At 46.2% G+C, this 23,811-nt stretch overlaps 1 protein-coding gene across 7 annotated transcripts in view; it reads right to left on the reverse strand.

The window, feature by feature from the left end:
* The window catches only part of TTLL11 (tubulin tyrosine ligase like 11), a 273,689-nt gene that overhangs the window by 52,786 nt on the left and 197,092 nt on the right, over positions 1 to 23,811 (reverse strand). For 6 of the 7 annotated variants that reach the window (XM_078375581.1, XM_054236534.2, XM_035256455.3 and 3 more), the window contains one exon: positions 1,267 to 1,518. In XM_078375581.1, the coding sequence (XP_078231707.1) occupies positions 1,267 to 1,518 (252 nt within the window). Of the gene's footprint in view, positions 1 to 1,266; positions 1,519 to 15,672; positions 15,826 to 23,811 lie in introns of those variants that run through there. The other variant, XM_054236565.2, reaches the window with a different exon arrangement.

A 23,811-nucleotide genomic window follows, 5' to 3' on the forward strand; every position in this document is an offset into this window, starting at 1 on the left:
ACCGAAACGGCAAAATTCCTGCCAATACTTCTGTTTACCATCCTATCAGGAATAGCAGAGGGCTAGAGTTAGAATTTATAAAATTTCTTTGGAAACAAACTTGACAAAAGTGGTTTCCCACTCAAGACTTCTAATTATATTAGTGAATAAAACTGTAGAAAGTGTGACTTTGAGGTGCAAGACAAAAATATTAACATCAGTGATGAGAAAAACAACAGCAACATTGAGTGCTAGCAGACATGCTCCTCGGGGTGTACAGGCTACAGTTAATTGCTAAGGAGCAACTCCCTAGCATAGCCGATTCTGTTTGTTAAAGGGATCCAGGGTTATCAGTTTAATACATACTTAGCGGGACGCTTCTTTGATCAAGACTCTGTGTAAGCTCATACATATCTATATAAATATACATAAAATTTCATGAAATTCTTTTAACCTTGCAGGAAGAAACTGACATTTATTGATCAGTTACCACATGCTAGATGGTTCTATGGAATCTTAACTAATCTTACACACACTATTGTAGGCCACAGACAGCTTCATCCTCTTTTGTCAGGATGAAGTCATTGAGGTTTAGGGGTGCCCTAGGGTTTCTTTCCCTTGAAGCTAGTAAATGCTGCTGTATTGCCCCAAAGTGCTCCACAGGGCAGAGGGAAATTAATGTGTAATCTCAGGAAAACAAGTGGCAATTGCTTACTTTGCAGGCTGCAGCAAAGATATGATTTCTTTATCTCATGTTTTATCTTTAAACTTCATGCAAATTTTGCATTATACTCTATAACATAGCCATGTTATTTTTATATTAGAAAAAATGTATTAAAATATTTATCAGCTGAATTATTTAACTTTTCCCTCCTGAAACTGACACTTTGGAAAGATGTGCTTTGCTTCTCTGTTGTGGCTTCATGAACGCCAAGCACACAGCCGTGCACCACTGGGAGAAGCCTGGTTAAGAGGCACGAGGTCTGCTTGACTCCAAGGGGTGATTATTAATATGCGTTTTCTGGACTCAGCTCAAGGTGGGCACAGAATTGCTTTTTAATCATGAACATAAGGTTGTGAATGCTGTCACATCCATCATATTCATTAATTCACTCAACAAATGAGAGTCTACCGTGTGCCAGCCACTAGGCTGATCCAAGCTCCAATGGGGTACTGACCCAGCACCACAGACTCTCCCAAGCGCAGTCAAGGAGAGCCAACCAGCCAGATGTGAGATTGGACTCCACCCTGCCCAAAGCCCAAGCCAGAGGGGGTGTTCTCACTGACCTTATAAAGGTACGAAAGCCTGTTGGTCCCAACTTCATTGTCCCCTTGATTCCCAGGAACCGGATAAACAAATTTGCCATTCTGTCCACCAGGCGCAGGTAGTTGAACTGCTTTGCGTACTTGGGGAACACCTGCTTGAGGCAAATGGAGGGCAGGTGGGCTTCGGGGTTGGCGTTGCTATCTGGAGCACTGGTCAGCTCACCGTCCAAAGCATCTTCCTGGCCAGCGAATGGTTTTTCAAGCTGCTGAGACCTGAAACACACAAGGAATGAATGATGTAGCACTTTCCCTTGCAGATTTACCACCTCCTCGGGAGGCAGCATTACCAATATTTTTATTTTACAGGAGGCAAGATTGACCACAGAGGAGTGACCTGCCCAAGCTCACACAGCTAGCACACAGCAAAGCCAGGACATGAAGTCAAGGCAGAGCCAGGGCTGGAAACGTGTGCTTCCTCCTTTTACCCATCCGGGTTTCCCAGCATGAAAACCTTCCTTTACTGTATTCACGATTCAAGAGAATACTCTATTATGTAGCAGTCTGGCTTTGATTTCAAACTCTTACTTATGGGTAGTAATTGAATAATTAAGAAATATAAAAATCTCATTGAGGGCTGGCAAGAAGCCAGAGCACGGTTCAACGAGCAATTTGCAAAGACGCCTCAGCTCCCGAATTCTAGGAATAGGAACAATGATGTTTCTGGCTTTACTGTTCTTTTTAAAATTTGGAATTCATACAAAAAATGATTATAGTGTTGTGATTCCTTAGTCTGGATATTTTATTCAGAAATTACTTTGATATTCAAGAAAATTATCAGCTAATAACTCTTAAATATCCACCTCTAGCTCAGAATGTTCTTCTCACCTTAAACCCATGTATTATTCCCCCTTGCCCCAAATCTATGTCCCCCATCTCCTTGAATGTCACAACCATCCGCCAGTCACCCAACAGGAAAGTGTAGAATAAATGCCGACTCCTCCTCTGCCTCCGCCTGCAAGTTAGTTTTGCTTCCTTAGCCCTGGAGCCAACCCCTGCTCTGCCCCCACCTGGACTGCAGCAAAGGCCCTCCTGCCTCTGGCTTTACCCATCCATAGATCCATCCTCCGAACTGGCACCTGAGTCACCTCTTTTTAGGCCAACCTGGCTGAGTCACTTACTTGCTAAAACCCCTGAGGACTTCTGAGTCTGAACTGCTCACTCTGGCACTGGAGGCCCTTCCCGACTTCTTCTCGGGCCTCCTCATTTCCAATCATTGCCCTCGCCAGGTGCACTGTTCCAGCCCAAGCCTTGTGTGCTGCTCCTGCCAACCTGCCACTCGTTGGCCTGCCTTGGAACCAGAGACTCCATGCCCCCTGGACACCCAGCTCCCTTCCAGACCCAAAGGCCCTCTCTGCAATTGCAACTCAGTTCTCACTCCTGGGTCCTATCCTGTCAGGATCTGGGGCCAGGTGTAACCCTCTCCCACCTGTTGTGTTCATTCCTGAGACAAAACCTTGAGCATGTTATACATGGTCAGTAAATGCTGCCTGGTGGACTAACTGATCCAAGAAAATTAGAACGACATCTCATGGTACTGAGACGTGGTGCTGTTAATGGTACCAAGGCCTGTTCTCTACTTTTTATTAAATGGCCTCATGCCCAGTGCTCTCATTTCCAAGCAAGCACATCATCAGTGCCCAGGTTGGGCCATCTGGGTGTCTCTGTGCCTGCTTTCCTCTGGCCCTGGCCACCTGGCACACTTCTGCTCCACTTTCAGAACCAGCTGAGATGTCTTCTTGACCACACTGGTCCCTGTCTCTCATGCCTTACTCCGTTCTTTGGACCTGCTTCCTTGTTTGCTTTGTCATGCCTGCACTGCACTGGTTTAAATGCCAGTCTTTCTCACCATTGTGTGAGCGCACTGAAGGCACGGTCTACCTCTATTTCACATAGAAATTGAACTCCTATTTCTATAGGACCTGGCACACACTTGGTGTTTGGGAAAGTTTCATTGAATCTGTTGAATTAAAAAAGTTTGCAACATAAGCCTTAAAATATCAAGGTTACCATGTGTGGTAATCTGTAAGCTCTTTTAAATTCAATAGCAAAGCAACACGCATGACAGCCCTGCCTGAATGGGTCCTCTCTTCATCCCAGTCCAAGGAGCCAGCCTCTGGGAAAAACTCCCTTGCGTGAATAAAAAGTCCCAGAAGGCCTCTTCCCGGTTCCTCCTTAGTGAGTCTTGATGCAGGTCTCAAAGCAAGGACAGGCAGAGGGCAGAAGCAGAGAAGCATGAGGGGGAATCTCTTTGCAACTTCAACAGAGTGGAGGGTTTTAAGGAAAGAAATACTCCCTCCTACAAAGAGGAGAGTCCTGCTCCTTGGGAGAGGCAAATGTGCCCAAAGGGCTGCAATTTTCCTTTAGCTAAAATGATTTTGTCATCATCACCTTGAACTTAAGACAGTAAATATCAGGTGGTTGCTTTTCAGATGAAATGAAATGTTTTCCCATTAAGGTCATAGGAAGAAAGATGAGAAAAAAGGCGACACTCTTACCGGAAATTAGCCCTTAAATTACTGGGTAAGTGGCAATCAATGACTTTATAAGCACTCAGTAAGTTTTTATTCAAGGAAAGATTTGGAAATGTACAGTTGGAATGCACTCAATAACAATCAAAATAGCTCAGAGGACTCCTCCATCAGCAGAACCGTCCCACAGTTAGGGGGGCATTTGCTGTTCACTCCGCTCGTGCAGGAGGTTGTTATGACTACGCCCCTGTTCCAGATGAAGAAACTGAGGCTTGGCAAGCTGTTGCACCTGTATCATCTAGCTGAACTGGAATTAGAAGTCAGCTCTTATAATCCACTGCTCTTTCTATTTTGCTACCCTAATTTTTCTCCTCCTTCCTCTTCCTCCTTCTTCTCCTTCTTCTTCTGGCTTCAAGCCATTCTCCTGCCTCAGCCTCCTGAGTAGCTGGGATTACAAACATGCACCAGCATGCCTGGTTCATTTTTTAAATTTTTAGTAGAGACAGGGTTTCACCATGTGGGTCAGGCTGGTCTTGAACTCCTGACCTCAAGCCAGCCACCCAGCTTGGCCTCCCAAAGTGCTGGGATTACAGGCATGAGCCACTGAGCCACCATGCCCAGCCCTTCTTCTTCTTTTATTTTTATTTTTTAGAGATAGGGGCTCACTCTGTCACCCAGGCTGGAGTGCAGTGGTACGATCACAGCTCACTGTAGCCTCAGCTTCCTGAATAGCTAGAACTATAGGTGTGCACCACCATTAGCCTGGTTAATTTTTTCCTGAGATGGAGTCTTGCTCTGTCACCCAGGCTGGAGTGTAGTGGCGAGATCCTGGCTCACTGCCACTGCAACCTCCACCTCCTGGGTTCAAGTGATTCTCTTGTCTCAGCCTACCAAGTAGCTGGGATTATAGGTGCATGCCACCACTCCTGGCTAGTTTTTGTATTTTTAGTAGAGACAGGATTTTGCCATGTTGGCCAGGCTGGTCTCGAACTCCTCACCTCAGGTGACCTGCCCTCCTTGGCCTCCCAAAGTGCTGAGATTACAGGCATAAGCCACCATGCCTGGCCAGCCTGGCTAATTTTTAAATTTGTCTGTAGAGATAAGGTCTTGCTACATTGACCAGGCTAGTCTTGAACTCCTGGCCTCAAGTGATCCTCCTACCTTGGCTGGCCTTCTAATATCCTGGGATTATAGGCGTGAGCCACTGTGGCCAACCCACCACCCCATTATTCAAATACACATCATGGTTCACATTACGTGTTACAAATCCTATGTGGAATTGTTGATTTTTTATTTTAAAGAGTTATTTAAAGATTATATTAGTACATCATGCTCTTTGTAGACATTTTCAGAAATGTATAAAGGAATCAAAATCATTTGTAATTCTATAATCTGAGATCAATACTATTAACATTTTGATTTCTTATCTATATTTATAAAGTTAGGATTACATTACATGCATTCCAAATCCTTCTTTTTATACCTTACATTGTAAGTATCTTCCCATGGCATTAAGTGTTTTCATGAGTGTAATTTCTCATGACATGAAGTATTCTGTATTAATTAGCCATTCTCCGTCAGTTAAAGATTTAGTGTCACATGGCCTGTCATTTGACTAAATAGAGTCAGTGATCAGTCCCTTGAGCAATGTACTCCTTCTCAGAAGCATAAAATCTTACAGCTAGAAGTGGCTTTGGAGATCATTCTGTCCAATGATACCATTTATTATTTTATCATAGTCTAATAACAAACATAAAGCTCACCATTATAACCATTTTAAAGTGCACAATTCAGTGGTATTTCATGCAGTTCACATTGTGTGTAACTGTTACCACTATCTAGTTCCAGAATATTTTTGAAATGACTTTAGAGAAGAAATTGAAACCCAGATAGATAAGGATGTTAACACCAGCCAGTCATTTGGTCAGGACATCATCCAGGGTCATGACCTTAGCTGGGATTGCCAGGTGATGGGAACCCCACCACCTCCGGGACACCTCAGACTAGAAAGCCTGTCCCAGTGGTAACCAGCGGATGTCATTCTCCAGGATCCAACTCCTGCCTCCCATCCTGCCTCCAGAGCCTTGCAGAATGAGTCTGTTTTTCCTTCTAGCTATAGCCTTTCACATTTCTTTCAAGGGTTGCTATATTTAGTGGATGACTACCATTTCCCATCCTTTCTGAATCCCAGTTATAACCTTATGATGAAAAGAGTCTTCAAAGCCACAGATATTATTTTCATGAACTCAACCACGAATTCAGAGGGAGGTGGTTTTACTGAGCTGGAAGAAGGCACTAAAGATAAAGCTGATATGTAAGAGGAAATAAAACAATGAGAAATGGTATCTTTGCTGGAGATAATTCCAATTATCACATTGAGATCCAAGCCATCACAAATACTGTAAGATCCTGTTTTTACTTAATAACGTTTTAATGGAAATGTCGGGCTTATGAAATAAAAGTGACTGGTAAAAAAAAAAAAAATACATAAATCAAGCTTACTAGTCCTTTGGGATAATTTTTTTTAAATTGCATTTGGTATATCCTTGATTCATTAAAATAGGTGAAGAGTTCTAGAATATTTTATCTACTAATGTTTTTTAAATAAAATGGAATTCTTTTTCATTAAAACTTGTGAAAAACCACCTATTTCTATTTTGTCTGGAAAGTTAACTGCTAAAAATCACCATTTATCAAGGGCCTACTACCTGTCAGACATTGCTCCAAGCAACTTACCTAAATTATTTCATTTGTTTCTCATAACAATTTTACAGTGCAGGTAGAAACGATTCCCATTTTACAGATTAGGAAACTGAGGCCCAGAGAGGCTGAATACTTGCCTAAGCTCACCCAATCAGTAGTGGAATCAGGATTTACACTTGGGAGTCTCTCATGACATACCTTATGCTTAGTTCACTATATAGTTTTTGTGATAATTTGATTTAAATCAAATCAGAGACTTTTCTTCTATGTATAAGGGATATATAGTTCAGAAATTAACAAAGCAGAGAAGTAGACCTAGCAAGGTCAAATTCTAGTTGCTGAGAAGTTGCTTGAGTTAATTTCCATCTCCAATTAGACATTCCTTCAATAATTTATTCATCCATGAAACACGTTCCAAGCACTCACATGCCCCAGGGGCCTCGGATACAAGAGTGAGGTGGACACAGCCCCTGTCACCCAGAAGCATGTGACCAAGTGGGGAAAGACAAGACCCATATATAAACAGTAACTTGGCAGTGTGATGATGAGCTAGCTAGCGTGGGTCTAGGTCACATGGGACCCTAATGTGAGAGAAGCGTGCTTGGACATAGTAGTGAAGGGAAGGAGAAGAATGTGGTGGATTTTGAGGAGAAGCATGACAAGATTAAAACTGTGGTGGAGACAAATCAATCTGCCAGCACTGTGTATTCTGAATTGAGAGGGGAAGGATGGATGGTATTAGAAAGCTACTGGAACAGTCTAGGCCAGCAATTCTGAAAATGTGGTCCCCAGCCCAGTATCTTTGGGGCCTCCTAATAAGTTGTTAGAAGTGCACATTCTTAGATCTCACCCCCGACCTACTGACTCAGCAACTGTGAGTGGGCTGGGCAGTCTGTTTCAGCAAGCCCTGCGGGTGATTCTGATGCAGGCTAAAGTCTAAGAATCACTGGTCTAGGTGAAAGAAAATGAGACCTAAACTAGGGCAGTTGTAATGGGCATAGACACAGGGAGTTTCAGACACACAGATTTAGCAACTACTGCTTAAATATGTGGGACAAAAGGGGAGAGAACGCCCTGGCTCACATTCCCAGGGAACCCCGCGGCTTGGCAGGAGAGCCTTGTGGCAGTGGTGCCGCATGGCAAAGGGACAGAAACAGGTCCCCTTCCCTGCTGTTCAGCCAAGGCGAGTCCCTCGGTCACTAGCGGGTTCCAAATGCACATGTATCATGTTGGCATTCCTGCAGAAAATGCTAACCAGGCACCAAAGAAGTCCCTTAAATTAGCCCTGCAGCTAATTTAAAGAATCGGAGGATGAAACACTAAAAATAAACTTTACTGTATAGCCCAGCTCTGTCGCTTGATAAATCTCTGCTATCACAGAGGCCCCATTTGCCTGCTGGGTGATGCTAGGTGACTTAAAGGGAAGGCAACAGACTCTAAAACAGGGGAGGCGTGGGCTTCCAGTGACGAGGAAAGGACTTAATAAGAGAGCTCCATCTGCCATCCAAGTTCCTCTAAGACCTAGGCCCATGCTGAGCCTACTCCCACCTGTTCCCCTTCACACAATGACCCTTCCTCCCCACAAACCCTGGCCAGGCCACTTCCACCTCACTTGATCGCTTTCCTCTGCAACATATCATCAAACAGCGACAAAACATCAAAACCCAACGACACACAACAACGATGGTATTAATTGCACATGTTATGTGCTAGGAACGGCAACTTATAAAAATTAAATCTTGATAAAATCCTATGAAGCAGGTGTTATTACTAATATGATTCCCATTTTACAGATGAGGAAACCAAGCCACAAGAATGTGAACCAAGATGTTGTGAATCTGGGACAGAAACCCAGACAGGCAGGCTCTGGCATCCTTGCTTCTAACCACTGCATCATGCGGCTCCATACCGGGGAGCCATCAGGCACTGAGTACCTCGAGAGTCAGGCTGGTTATTTGTAACATCTCCTTTGACCCTAGCAAGAATCCTATGAATTAGGTATTACAAATGGTCCCATTTTACTGATGAGGAAAGTGAGCTTCAGAGAGGTTAACGTACTTTCCTAAGGTGGCTCAGCTTTGAGTACAAAGACCAGGTGCTTTCCACCTCGTCAGGCTCACTTGGTATGACTGCGTTTTCTACTCACTGAACTCATTTTTCCCTCCTTTGCAATGGAGAGAAGTCTCTGACTTTATGGGGTGGTGTGAGGCTTAAGCAGGAGGATGGAGCCCACGCCTAGCACAAAATGGCCACGTTGTTTAGGACTCAAAACAGCCTTTCCACAAAGCATCAAGCTGAATCTGCTGCGGGGGGCCTGTAACTGTCCTCAGTGTGACTTCTTCGGAGGGCACCAGTGCTCATCTGGCTGCTTCGTTTTGTTTGCCAAACAAGTCAATCTGTTACTTTACATTCTGGGCTCCCACGAATTGCTGACATGTAACGTTTGTAATGTTTGCTGACTATATGAACTAACAGAGGACCCCATGGCGACAACAGCAGACGAGGTCCCTGCCTGGAGATGGATTCCCCAAGCTGCCAGGCCTAGGGTTGCTGCAGGAGCATTTTCCTGCACGGCCAGGCAATGCATTAACTAAAGGACAAGCATAAAGACTTACTTTAATGCCCTGGCTCCTACAGACCCAGAACTCGTGCTATTTCAGAGCTGGAAAGGCCTTTTGGGGTCACCAGGCCCAGCCCTCTCATTTTACGGATGAAGGAGCTGACAACTCATTTTACAAAGACCTCCCAATAAGTTTCTTTTCCAACAGGGCCCTCCACTGTGCCGACCCTGAGCACAGAGCACGTGTCTTTGCCATCATCTCTCTTGCCCAGTAGGCCTGCAACATGGTCAGAGGCAATGAAATATTTTTCACACACAGGCCAAGGAGGTGTGCTGCCAGTCCACTCCTCCTCCCTGGGCTGGAGGCCTGGTGGTGCAGGGGGTCTGGAGTTTGAGCTTTGGGGGCAGATCAGGGCATGGTTGAAATCCCAGCTCTGCCACTCACAAGTTATGTGAGTGGCAAGTCATATAATCTCAAAGTCATATAACCTCAAAGCTTTTGTTTCCTCTAATATAAAATGGAAATAATAATGGCACCTAACCTATAGTACTGATGTTAGGATTAGCAGAGAAGATAGACACAGCACCTCAATACCTGTCAGCTGCTCAGATCATGACCACTGACATCTTTCTCTCACGAGTGTCATCATCTCAGGGGCCCACTGTCTAGTCACCAGCCTTCAGTGGGAGAGACTGGTATTCACCCATGGGAACTCAGGATAATATGGGTTCTGCCACACTTTCCACCCCATGTAACCAAACACTAGATTATCCTTCTGCTCCTCCAACTTGTTCTCCTTGGGAAACTCTCACTCCAGACTGCCCAAGACCACCTAACAAACCCTCCACGTGTGCCTCATTTCTTCAGGCCTTGCTGGGGAGCTAACTGCTCCTGCACTGACACCCTCCTTCTCTATTGAAGATGAAATAATGCATGAGAGAGAACTTTGCTACTTTGCTGCCACCCAGGTACAGAAAAACTTAAATTTTGGAGTTAGAAGGAGCACTAGCAATGACCATGTTTCATTTTCCTTCTGAAATATATAAGGAGTGGGTCCAAGCCCCTGGCTTGAGGTGAGGCATCCCTCAGGGGTGGCAAAGGCCCCCAGACTTCCTGTCCAGAGCCTTTGAGATAAAAAAGAGTGAAAAAGAAGGGAGGGCATAGTGGTTCATGCCTGTTATCACAGCACTTTGGGAGGCTGAGGTGGGAGAATTGCTTGAAGCCCTGAATTCTAGACCAGCATGGGCCACATAGTAAGACCCCACTTCAACAAAAAATTAAAAATTAGCCAGCTCTGGTGGTTGGGATGACACCTGTCATCCTAACTACTTGGGAGGCTGAGGTGGGAGGATTGCTTGAACCCAGGAAACAAGGCTGCAGTGAGGTGTGAGCAGTGCCACTGTACTCCAGTGTGGGAGATGGAGCAAGACGCTGTGTTTAAAAAAGAAAAAGAAAGGGCCGGGCGCGGTGGCTCACGCCTGTAATCCCGGCACTTTGGGAGGCTGAGGCAGGTGGATCACGAGGTCAAGAGATTGAGACCATCCTGGTCAACATGGTGAAACCCCGTCTCTACTAAAAATACAAAAAATTAGCTGGGCATGGTGGTGCGTGCCTGTAATCCCAGCTACTCGGGAGGCTGAGGCAGGAGAATTGTCTGAACCCAGGAGGCGGAGGTTGTGGTGAGCCGAGATTGTGCCATTGCACTCCAGCCTGGGTAACGGGAGCGAAACTCCATCTCAAAAAAAAAAAGAAAAAGAAGCCAAAAATGACACAGCTATTGAGCATAAATGCCGGATTGGCCAAAATTCTCAAAGAGAAGCTCAGACTCTTCTAACCACCTTGGCAGAAAGGGAGGAAAAAAGCCTTTTGCCTGAAGGACTTAGGAGTACCCCTTTAAACCTCCTGGGTAGTTGGCCACTGCCTTTCTGTAGATAAACTGGCTGGTGCTTAGTTTTTCTCTGAAACCCAGAGAAGGATTTTTCTGCCCAAGGCACGGTGGACAAGGCCCCCAGGCCCACGAGCATTTGAGGTCTGCACGGCCTGGTTCCTGCCTCCTCCATCCTCCGCATCCACATCCCTCCCTCCTGTTATAAATGATCCACTTGAAAAACATGCATCTTTCAAATCTTAGATTCTCTCTCACCTTTCCCAAAATGCTTTCCACGCTTTTGGAGATAGAATCAAGCATTCCTTTCTGTATAACCTCCTGACCTAGTACTTCATCCTCATCATCATCAAGAAATTTATTGAGAACTCAATCTGCATCTTGCTTAATGCTAAGCCCACAGGATACATGTATTTTTTCTTCAGAGTAGTTATCGCACTCAAATGGCTGCTGGCATAACTGTCTGCTTAATGCCTATTTTTTTTATAGACAGAAAATTCCCAGAAGGGCAGGCACCATTGCTGCCTGGTTTATGACTATATCTACAGCCCCAGCACAGCTCCCAGTACACAGTAGATGCTTAAAAATATCTGACAATAGGCCAGGCGTGGTGGCTAACGCCTGTGATCGCAGCACTTTGGGAGGCCAAGGCAGGCAGATCATGAGGTCAGGAGATCGAGACCATCTTGGCCAACTGTCTCTACTAAAATACAAAAAATTAGCCAGGTGTGGTGGTGCAGGCCTGTAGTCCCAGCTACTTGGGAGGCTGAGGCAGGGGAATTGCTTGAACCTGGGAGACAGAGGTTGCAGTGAGCCAAGATTGCACCACTGTATTCCAGCCTGGGAGACAGAGACTCTGTCTCAAAAAAAAAAAAAAAAAAAACCTGGCCATAAATACAGTCATTATTTCAGTGAACTCTCACAATAATCCAGTTAGTTTGGCACAATTACTAATGTGAGTTTACACCTAAGGACACTGACGCATAGGGCAGTTAAGTCAGTGGTTTAAGTGATGAGGTGGGGGTTGGAACCTGGGTGGTCTGCCTCCACAGCCCATGTGCTAAACCTCCACACCACCCCGAATTTCCATACCCCTTTACTTCTGGGTGCCAGAATGAGTATTTTTTTCCTCTTGTTCTCTCAGATCCTGGGAAGAGCCTGGTCTCTACTCTGCAAGAACAAAAATTTCCTCATGGCAACAGCAAGAGGCTGCCCATATGACAATTGTAATCAGTGGTTGTATTAGCCGCTTTACCACCTCCAAAATTAGCAGAAAAGGCCAACTTGAGCCTTCATTGTACAGCTCTGCTAATGAAGGGATCCTTTTAATTACATACTCAGTGCCTATCTGCAACACAAAGCATTTTAGTATTTAAACACAGTTGTGCACCAAAGTATAGGCCTATGTGAATACAGACAATACAAGGGGGGGAACCATGTGTAAAAGTTATTCTTTGCCTAGACTGTAATTTCTTTTTGGCATTCAATTTCATCTAAACCCAGTTCATTTTCCATGGTAATCCTAATTCTCTTCTGTACACTGAGCACTCAATGAACCCTTATTCAGTGATTCTGTAGGCATATCCCAGGTCAGATACTCCCCCTTCAGATTGCAGATGAAATCTGCACACTTTGTTAATTTCACTCATCACTGACTGATTTGCCTTGAGGGCTCTCCCCACGTACCTGCACTGGCACATCGGTCAATTCCTGCAGTACAGGTGTTGAACACAAAACCAGCTTCACTCAGCATCACGCCAGGAGCTCATGGCATTTGTATCCCACTTTCCAAAGCAATTTTTGCACGCCATTCTGTATGGGATTTGCACTGAGGTGAGGGAGGCCTTATGGGGCTGATCCCACAGACCTTTCTCAGACAAGGGTATCCTGATTTTGCATTTGTATTTGGTCAGGGGGAAAAGGGAGTCACTCTTAGTAAGCTCCTCCTATGGGCCACGGAGTAACAGGCATTCATTACCCTGGTTAAGCCACACAGAGACCTTAAGATGCGGATATTAAGATGTACCTCCAGAGCCAGAATGCCTAGGTTGGAATCCTGTTCCTGTTCCTGTCCCAACTAGCTGGTTATCTTTGAAAAGTCTCTTATCTTGCTCATGCCCTGATGTCTTTATCTGTATAATAGGGATACTCATTCTCCCTATGTCCCAGCATTGTTGCGATAATTAAGCAGGCTAATCCCTTCAGAGCCATACCTGGAATGTGGCAAGCACTCAGTATTAGCTGCTATGGCTGAACAAACCAAGCTAAGCTCAGGTTAAATACAGTGCTCAAGGTCACATGCCTCCCAAACAGTGTCAACTGGTAACCAGGACCTGCCTGACACTTAAGACCCTATTCTTTCTAGGCTTTCAGGGAGGCTAAGCCGAGGGGGTCTCACTGCTGGTCCACTCCTTGGAGACTGTAGTCAGCGCCCTGGCCTGGCAGAACATGACCAAAAGACAGTCCTTCCAGGTGCATGGTCCCCGTCTGGCCACAGCACGAGCACACTGGCTTCTGCTTTCACTGCCCACATACTGTTCTCTCAAGGATGACCATGTACCTCCTAATCGCCACGGATCTTCCTTTTTTTTTTTGAAATGGAGTTTTTCTCTTGTTGCCCAAGCTGGAATGCAATGGTGCAATCTTGGTTCACTGCAATCTCTGCCTCCTGGGTTCAAGCAATTCTCCTGCCTCAGCCTCCCGAGTAGCTGGGACTACAGGCATGCACCACCACACCCGGCTAATTTAGTATTTTTAGTAGAGACTGGGTTTCTCCATGTTGGTCAGACTGGTCTCAAACTCCCGACCTCAGGTGATCCACCTGCTTTGGCCTCCCAAAGTGCTGGAATTGATTACAGGTGTGAGCCACCACCTCTGGCCCCACCACTGACCTTCTTAATCTTTCTTCAATCTTGCTTGTTCACAGCATTTGATGCACCTGAACACTGTCTTCCTGAGCCTCACATTTCCCGGCTCCGGCACCCATGCACTCTCCATGGTATTTTTCCATCCTCTATTTTTCCTCCTCTAGGACCCTCAGTGGTAGGTGGTCCCATAAAGCCCCTGTCCTTGACCTGCTCCCTGCCCACAGTCTTCCTCGTGATTTTAATCACACACACAATGGCTCCCAGGCCTGCACCTCATGCCACCTCTCTGGGATGCCTCTGTCCTGCCCACCCCTTCACCACAGGCAGGTCCAAATCCTGCTCATCCTTCCATGCTCACTCTAGACACCAGCCCACAGCCTTCTCGGATCCCTCCCACTCAGAAATACTCTCTTTCCGATTCCCACAGTACCTCATTGTGGAATTTATCATTTTCTAAATTTATATCACAGTCATTTAAGTTTGTGGCTTCTTTTTCCTGATAGACGATGAGTTTGCCAGAAATAGAATCCATTTTTGTTCCTCTGGCAGTACTGTACATCTAATAGGTGATACAAAAAAGACATGCTGACACATGACTGTGTAAGTAAAGTATTTCTTAAGACAGAGAACATGAAGAATTTGGGATAATTTTGCCTGAAGACAAGAAAATGGGCAGGGTGACCTCTGGGTGTCATTTTCAGTTTACGGGTCTATAAACCCATCTTTAAGGTTAAAAAGGCTACATTAATAATTTATGGTGACGAGAATAACGGTCATACTGGTTCCGTTCCTTACCAATTGTGTGGCCTTAGGAAAGTGGCATCAACACTCAGCCTCTGCTTCTCTTCTGCAAAATGGAGATGGACGATAGAACCTACCCTCTGGAGGTGTTGAGGGATTAGATGGGCTGGCATAAACAAGAGGCTGGTACGCTGGATGGAACGTCGTATGTACAAAAGAAATGATAGCTGTTATATGACTCCTTCGACATATATTTATTGAGTACCTACCCCGCAGCCAGGTATGTTGGGTCAACTCAAGCCCAGCCTCCTCCAGGAAGATTTCTTGGCCTCTTTTGACCCATAACATTCTTTCCTCAAAGAATTTTGGTCCTATCAAGATTAGATTTTTAAAATAATTCGACTAATAAATTAGGCATGCCTATTAGCAATCAGGTCCAGAGAGAAAGTCCTAACTTTTTCCTTGATGCAATTTGAATTCCCCAAACATAGAGCTGTTGTCAAAATCCATTAAAGTATTTAATTTCTCTCGTCACTGCACAATTCCCCAAGCAGACATCCAGACAGTTTGCAGTGGTGTTTCTCACAGAAGTGCTAAACGTTTAGTTATCAAGGTACATTTTTTAGATGATGCCTCCCTGATGGCTCTGGAGACTCTAGAGAGACTGTGTAAGTTCAAGTGCAAGGTTAAGGCAAGCAGCCGAGTGGCAAGCATTGCAGGGAGTATGAATCACGCAGGCCTGGGCTTTAGCTCTGACACTGGCACTTCCTGGCTGATTGACCTTGGGGAAGGTACTTAACCTCACTGAGCGTCAGTTTCCTCATTTGCAAAGTGGCGACAGCACCAAACCCATGGGGCTTTAGTGAGCACGAAGTGGAAACCAAATGTAAAGAACATAGGAGCATGCCAACGCATCACTGGTCCTTGATACCAGACGGCTTAAAAATCTCGGAGATTTGCAGATGCACAGACTGGGGTCTAGAAGCTGCCTTCCCCTTCCCCCTCCCCCTCCCAGAGGGACAGCCCTAAGGAGCAGTGTGTTTTTGGCGACACAATGACCAGACCCACTGAGTCCCGACTCTTCGCAGCAGCCTTTCCCAACACCCATTCAAATCAATTATTACCCCACTTGACCGACTCACCCGGTGGGAGCCAAAGGTTTCCATGCCAACAGGAATGTGGTGGGCATCCCAACCCCCAAGAAAGAAAACAAAAGCGATTCTTTTAGTTTCCCTACTAACAAGCATGGAGCTGAAGTCAGAGCTGTCTCTTTCTCAGTTGTCATGGCAACGTCTACTGACCTACCCTGTCCTGCTAAACACACATGCGGGAGAGAGAGAGAGGGCAAGGGGAATGTGTGGGAGATGGTGGCAGAGGGATGAGGGGTAGGAGAAATGTTCCACAGTGCTCGGGAGAGAAGTACAAGAACACCTGCTTTTACAAAAAAAAAAAAAAAAACAAACCCACTGGCAAATGCACATCCCTTGCCAGGGAATGGGGAAATTCCAGTTTTTACTGTGTAGTTCCTTTGGCGATTATGAACAAATTTAGAGTCTATTCAAAAGGCCAGTTCAAACCAGAAGAGGGAACAATTATTATTTCCTCAGCTATGACACAGAGACAGGGGGCACTTCACTTACACCTCTCCTATCCTGCTCAGCATTTGGGGGTCTGGGGTTGATGCCACTATCTGCTGCCTCTCACCACAGCTCAGGGCACAATCGACAGGGCAATTTCCCCTTCCTGACCTATTGCAGCCTCAGCAGCAGCTTGGGAAGAACAAAGCAATGTGCCCACTCTGCAGGCAGGAAAACTGAGTGCTATGACCACAAACTCATGAGTACCCACTTCTGTTTTCTGTTTCCTAGTTTGCTCTCTGCCCCCAGAAGTCTTCACCCAGGACAACACTTGAATCTGCCCAAATGGGATTAATTATTTCCCACTCTCTCAGTCTGCATGTAGCTTTGAAGAATCATTTTCTGGCATTCCAACGACTGCCAGAAAAATCCACCCAGATCGCCCACTTGCATCTCAGTAATCCAATGTTCCAGGTTGAACACAATACGTCACCTTGAACCTGCTTCCTGCTATTTCCATGTTGTTACCGGCAACTTCATCTCCCTCAGTGAGCCAAGCTCCAAACCCTGAAGTCAGCTTTGCATTCTCCCTCTTCCTCAGCCTGGTTTCTGGGGACTTGTACAGAAGTCTTTCACTGTCCCTCTTCCATTTGGAGGCTCTGATTCAAATATTCTAGGGCATTCTAGCAGGTGGAAAGCAGTGAGCAGTGGCTAACCGCAAAGGCTGTGGGGTCAGCATGCCGGGGCCCTCACTGTTTGTACACCTGTGTGCTAAGCACATCCTCTCACTTGATTCTCACCACAACACTTTGAGATTAGGATTCTTCTTCATATGATTCCCAGTTTCCACAAGAGACTGTTTCCCTATAAGATACAGAAAACTGACATAATTTGCCCAAGGTCATCCAGCTTAGAAGTAGCAAAGCCAGCTTATGAATCTAGATTGGCTTGACTCAAACTCTCACTCTGAACCAATACGTATAGCTCCTTCCCACCCAGCCACAACTTTTTCTTTCTTTCTTTTCCTTCCTTTTCTTTCTTTGAGACAGGGTTTCACTCTGTTGCACGTGCTGGAGTGCGATGGTGTGATCACGGTTCATGGCAGCCTCAAACTCCTGGCCTCAAGCAATCCTCTTGCCTCAGCCTCCCAAGTAGCTGGGACTACAGGTGCGGGTCACCACTCCTGGCTAGTTTTGCTATCTTTAGTAGAGACAGAGTTTCTCTATGTTGCCCAGGCTGGTTTCTAACTCCCAGGCTCAAGCAAACCTTCTGCCTTGGACTCCCAAAGTGCTGGGATTATAGGCATGAGCCACTGTGCCCAGCCTATAACTTTCTTAAGAATAAGGCTCATCACTTCATTTTATATCTCAGCGCTGACACCACAGCCTGCCTCGCAGCACCTGATGAGCCACCTGATCAAAGCTCCACACACTGTCTTAGCTTGGAGCTGACCAGCCTGCGTTCCACTCCCTACTGAGACCCTTTCTCCGTATGTGACTTTGGGGAAAGCATTAGATAACAGCTGGAAGGCAGCAGTGGGCAGAACACTGTCCCCCAGAAGATATGAGCAAGTCCTAACCCCTGAAACCTGTGAATGTCGTCTTGTTTTGGAAAAAAAGAGTCTTTGCAGATATAATTAAGGATCTCAAGACCATTCTGGATTTACAGAGGGGCCTAAATCTAGGGACAGATGTTCTTATAAGAGACACAGAGGGACACACACAGAGGAGAGGCCACGGGAAGCTGGGGCAGAGGCTGGAGTCATGCTACCATAGCCAAAAGCTGCCAAATGCAGGAAGAGGCAAATAAGGATTCTCCTCTAGAGCTTTGGAGGGGCCATGGCCCTGGGGACACCCTGGTCTCAGATTTCTTGCTTCCAGCGATGTGAAAGAAGACATTTCTGTTGTTCTGAGTCTCACAACTAACTTGTTAGGCAGACCTAGGAAACTGATGTAAAAGCCCAGTGTCCTTATCTCTGACTGGGTTGCCCTTGGGGGTTACTGTGAGATAATGTAACTGGAAGCAACAGTAGGCCCCTCAACAGATGCCAGCTGAACAGCGCTAAAACATTCTGAGCACTAAAACATCTCAAAAACTTCTTTCCCAAGGCACACCTGGCTGACTGCCTCTGTCTACATTCTCAGGCTTGTAAAATGTTTAACTTCAGAACCCATGAGCCAGAAGGAAGAGTCACAGGGAGTATCTATCTCCGCTGAGCCCAGCTGTGTGGGATGAATGGGCAGCCAGCAGAGACACTGGTGTCCTTGCGAGGCTGGTAACTAAGTGCTGGCCCATCTCCAGCCCAAGATGATGAGCCTGTCACGGTGGGTTTCACAAAACATCTGTTTCAGGAACAAGCCTGTTGTTTCAGGCAAGCTCTAGAGATAATAGTATGTTTTTCCTATACACAGCCATGACATGTTCACTGAAGCTGAGTATCTCTAAATGTGACCAATTTCTTAAGTGGCAGAAGCCCATCAAACTCTTTGAGAACAAATATGGTATGCGGGCAGCCCAAGTGGCTTCCTTTGCTGCTGCAGAGCTAAAGCAGCACTCACACTGGCTTGCAGGGAGGCGGTCAGAGTGGGGGCGGGCAGCTGTGGCGACTTCTCTGAAGTTGGTCCCTCTTAAGGTTATGCTTAATTCTGCAAGGGAGTCAGGTCCCCAGGCTTCATGCATATGGATGGCAGTGGTGGCTGAATGATAACCTGCAATTTCTCTTCCCCACGGTAATCGACTTGGGTTGGCTACCGAGAATTTGACTAGGCAACGCAGTGGCAGTGCACATACCAATGATCCCAGGATCTTAGCACAGCTCTGCCTGCCGGCTTCAACTCGATTCTAGCCTGAGATAAGAAAGCACTAACGCAGCGTCCCACGTGAGATGAGCAGGCCGTGCCTTGGCATGAGATAGAGAGACAGCCAGAAGGCTGACCACAGCAAGGAGATCTGGGACACTTTCCCACAGGAGAGGGGAAACTTGGGCCCATGAAGCACATGCTGCAAGATCCCCCATGGAGAAATGCCTCCACCACAGCAAGCACAGAAAGGCTGTACCCCGCCTTCCTCCCGGGGAGGAGCGGGATGTGAGCTCCTTCCCTTGGCACACAGATCAAGCCTGGAATATGTCTGGTGTCTGATGTGCTGCTTGGGAGTCAGGCTTGAACTGCTTGAGGCGCCCCAGGCAGCCCCAGCACCCAGTAGGGGTCTGGAGTGAGTCAGCTTCCTGGCCCCAGGAGCCCAGTTAGCCTGAAGCTGCCCTGGCTTTTGGAACCTCCACTCTTAATCCCTCTGCTCACCCAGGTGGGCCACTGGCCTGAAGCCTTGACTTGGGTCCCTTCTTCATTTCTGGTTCTATCCTCCTCCCCTTTCTCACCAGACTGCTGCTGGGATCCCAGGATGCCACAGTTCAGCCCGTCCTGGCTGACCGAGAAGGTTCCAAGGCCAAGTCTAGGTCGCTCGAAAGGCAGTGACTCTGTTATAACCTCCTGCAATGATCCTGTGCCCTGCCAACTGCACCCAGAGAGCACTGGCCAAAGAGTCAACAGGTTTAGAGAGGAAATAACTTCAAGCCGCAGAGACCAGCAAGTTCCACGTCCTCATTCTGCATGTAGACAACTTCTGGAGATGGGAGGTGTGGCTTGTCCAAGGTTTCCTGGCACTGAGGTTTTAGGGTTTCTGCACTCCTAGTGCAGTTTCCTGTGACAACGTCCTTGGCTCTACTTTGGGCCAGTATCAGCTCTTTGCAGACAGGGGCTGTGTCTGACTCATTTCTGACTCTCCTGCAACAGCATGGGGCCAGGCCCAGAGCAGGGATCAGTCAATGTTACTTAGACTTGGCTCAATCAGTCCCCTTTGTAAAACGAACAAATCAGACACAGACACATTACTGAAGCCAGCACAAAGGTATGACTTCAGGATCTTCAAATACCTCAACTACGAGCAGGGAGGTGCTATTTCTGCCTATAAAATGGCATGGAAGTAGAAAAATATGTCACATTACTACGTGATTTTTTCCTTGCATAACTGTGACCCTGTATCCACATAGTAATAGCTGCTATGGTCTGGAGGTTGTGGCTGACACCCAGATACTGCACGGGGGGGCCTCGGACACAGGTCCGATTTAGTCCTGCTCTCAACCCTGCCAGGCAGGAACGACCAGCCCAGAAAGTTCCTGATAATAGGTGGAAACTGAGGCTTAGGCCAGTTCAGTGCTTTGCCCAAGGGCACATAGCTCCCAAGTGCTAGAGCATGGACTTGAGTCCAGGTCTGTGCTGTTTTACCTGAATTGGGCAGTTCTATCATAAGAATAGTAATAACTAACACATTGTGAGTTTGCTCCTCTGTGGCAGGCAGGTTCGGTGCATGGATTCATTTACTTCTCACAGAAGCCCTATAAGGCATCGCTACTTTACAGATGAAGAAAAATAGGCCCAGAGAAGTGAAGTAATTTTACCTGGAAATTCTAAGCCAGCCTAGAAGACAGGGAGTACTGAGAGGCAGAGAGAGCTCAGAATAAGAGGCGGGGGTGCACAAGGAGCTCTGGCGTTGGGCTGGATTTGCCAGCTATGTGATTTGGGGCAAATTACTTGGAATACTTTTTTAATTTTTGGAAAACTGATATAACATACAATTTACCATTTTAACTATTCCAAGTGTATGATCCACATCACACACATGCATTGTTGTGCAGCCATCACCACGTTCTGTCTCCAGAACTTTTCTCATCTTCCTTCACGAAACCCTGTCCTATCACACAATAACCCTCGACTCCCCACATCACTCCCAGCAACCACCACTCTACTTTCTGACTCTATGAATTTAACTACTCTAGATGCTTCCTAAAAGTGGAATCATGGCCAGGCGCAGCGGCTCATGCCTGTAATCCCAGCACTTTGGGAGGCCAAGGTGGGTGGATCACAAGGTCAGGAGTTTGAGACCAGCCTGGCCAAGATGGTGAAACCCCGTCTCTACTAAAAATACAAAAATTAGCCAGGCGTGAGGGCTTACACCTGTAATCTCAGCTACTCAGGAAGCTGAGGCAGGAGAATCACTTGAACCCGGGAGGCAGAGGTTGCGGTGAGCCAAGATCGTGCCACGGCACTCCAGCCTGGGCAACAGAGCAAGACTCTGTATTGGGGGGGAGTTGGGAAGGGGGAATCATATAGTGTTTGTCTTTCTGTGTATCTAGCTTGTTTCACTTAGCATAATGTCTTAAGGGTTCATCCATGCTATAGCACATGTCTGAATATCCTTCCTTTTAAAGGCTGAGTCTGTTATTCATTCTTCATTGATGGACATTGTGAATAATGCTGCTATGAGCAAGGTGTACATGAGCAAGTCATTTTTAAGTCAGTCATTTTTCTACCCCAATCCGGAGCTTCCAGCTTTGTTCCTGACTCAGAGGAGGGATTCCCAACCCACCCAGTGTCTGGGCCAGACACCAGAGAGAAGAGATTAATTCTCCCTCTCCTCTCACAAGCACCAAGCCAGCCAAGTCCCAGCCCTCCTGCCACTGCAGTTCACATGCATCTCTGCCATCGCTTGTCATCTCATAATGGGTCACCTGAACTTCAACGGCCTCTTCAACAGTTTTCTGGCTTGCAGTCTCCACTTCTAATGCCTCCTCCATGTCATAGCCAAAACCCAAGCCTATCCCTGGCTCACTCCCTCATTTCCTTCAAGTTCATGTCCAAGTGTGCACATCTAAGGCAGGCTGCCCTGACCACTCCACTTCCAAGTACAGCCCACAGCCTTCCCGGTCCTCCAGATCCCTCCCTGCTTCATTTTCTCCATAGCACTCATCAGCACTCATCACAGTATAGATTTTACTCATTTATTTTCCATCTTCTGTCCTCTCATCCTCCACTCTCCATAAATGATGGCAGTTCACAAAGGCAGGGACTGTTGATAGTTTTGTGCACTGCTGACTCCTCTATCCTGGTGTAGAGTAAGTGCTCAATAAACACTGGCTGGGTGCATGAATGTATGAATGACTGGCTTCTCTTTACCTGCAGGGTGAAGTCTAAAGTCTCTAACCTGGACAAGCCTTTCCATGCTTTGACTTTGGGTCCCTCTCTGGCCCCATCTCAGACCACAGTTCTATTTAAGCTCCAGCCACTCTGCCCTGACCCTCAAGTCCTCCTGCTGTCTGATAGACAAAGACCTTAAGCCTTTGCAGCAACCTGGTCTGTGCCTGGACTGTTATTCCTTCCACTAAGCCCCACCCTTCTGCTAGCTTATGGGACTCCCTCCACTAGGTTCCCATGACACCCTGGTTTTTGTTTAGTTTAGTGTTGTTTTGTTTTGTTTTTGAGACAGAGTCTCGTTCTGTCACCCAGGCTGGAATGTAATGGCGTGATCTTGGCTCACTGTAACCTTTGCCACCAGGGTTCAAGCGATTCTCCTGCCTCAGTCTCCTGAGTAGCTGGGCTTACAGGTGCATGCCACCATGCCTGGCTAATTTTTGTATTTTTAGTAGAGATGGGGTTTCACCATGTTGACCAGGCTGGTCTTGAACTCCTGACCTTGTGATCCATCCCCCTCGGCCTCCCAAAGTGCTGAGATTACAGGCACAAGCTACCACACCCAGCCGACACCCTGCTTTTACCACTTGTGAAGCCCTTTTCACACCATATTACAATCATCCTTGAACTCATCTCTAGCTGTTCTAAACTGCCAGCTCCACCCGGGGAAGGAAGACCTCGCTCACACTGGGATTCTCAGCGCTGTGCACGGAGAACATCGTAGATGCACGGAAAGTATCTACTGAATGACATTGTCAGTCTCCACTGCTTCCACCTGCAACAATGGCAATGCCACTCCTGCAGGGTTGCCCGAGGATCAGATGTCACACACAATATGTGCAACATCTGTCAGCGTGCCTGGCACAGAGCAGGCGTTTAACACTCACAGTTCAGTGCTACCCTCTGATGCAACAGAGGGATCACAACGGTTAAGAAGATCTGCGTTTGTTTAGAAGCCACCAGCTGAAGTCCTTCCATAATTTGTCATCTCTGGGGCCACGCTGGTAAATGTCAGCCCCAGAAAGAATTCCTGTCCTTCCTGTCTTATCCATCACATTTTGGCAGCGTATCCGCTGAGCACAGAAAACATCCAAGTTCATGTTCTTCTCAGAACGGACTGTATCTATGATCATCATGTCACAGAATTGAGAACTTCCAGGGATTTCAAGGACCAACTGTGTTGATCACTCATTTTACACCTGAGGATACAGGCTCAGAGACGTTGTCTAACTTGCTCATAGTTGCTCAGCCAGCTAAGAATTTCACCTTCTCTTTCCTTTATGCACATTCTCTCTGGTTGAACCTGTTGGACCCTAAAGGATTTGAGAGTTTAGTCTAAAATTCTCACCTGGGCTCAATCCTAACTATATATATGTATATATACAAACATACATAGCGATGATAATATCTATCTATTCATCCATCTATCTATTATGAAAGTTAAAAATGTCTCCTTCTACCTTCATATATATATAAAATACATATAATATATAAATTATATATTATAAAATATATAATTCTTATATACAATATATTATATATAATTATATATAATATAATATAAATTATGTATTACATGTATTTTATAATGTTCCAGTATAATCTTCCAATCAGCAGCATCAAGTTCATTTTAGACTCTGGAAACCGTATTAGTCAATTTTCATGCTTCTGACAAAGA

Source organism: Callithrix jacchus, chromosome 1, assembly GCF_049354715.1.
Source record: "Callithrix jacchus isolate 240 chromosome 1, calJac240_pri, whole genome shotgun sequence".
Classification (NCBI taxonomy): Eukaryota; Metazoa; Chordata; class Mammalia; order Primates; family Cebidae; genus Callithrix; species Callithrix jacchus.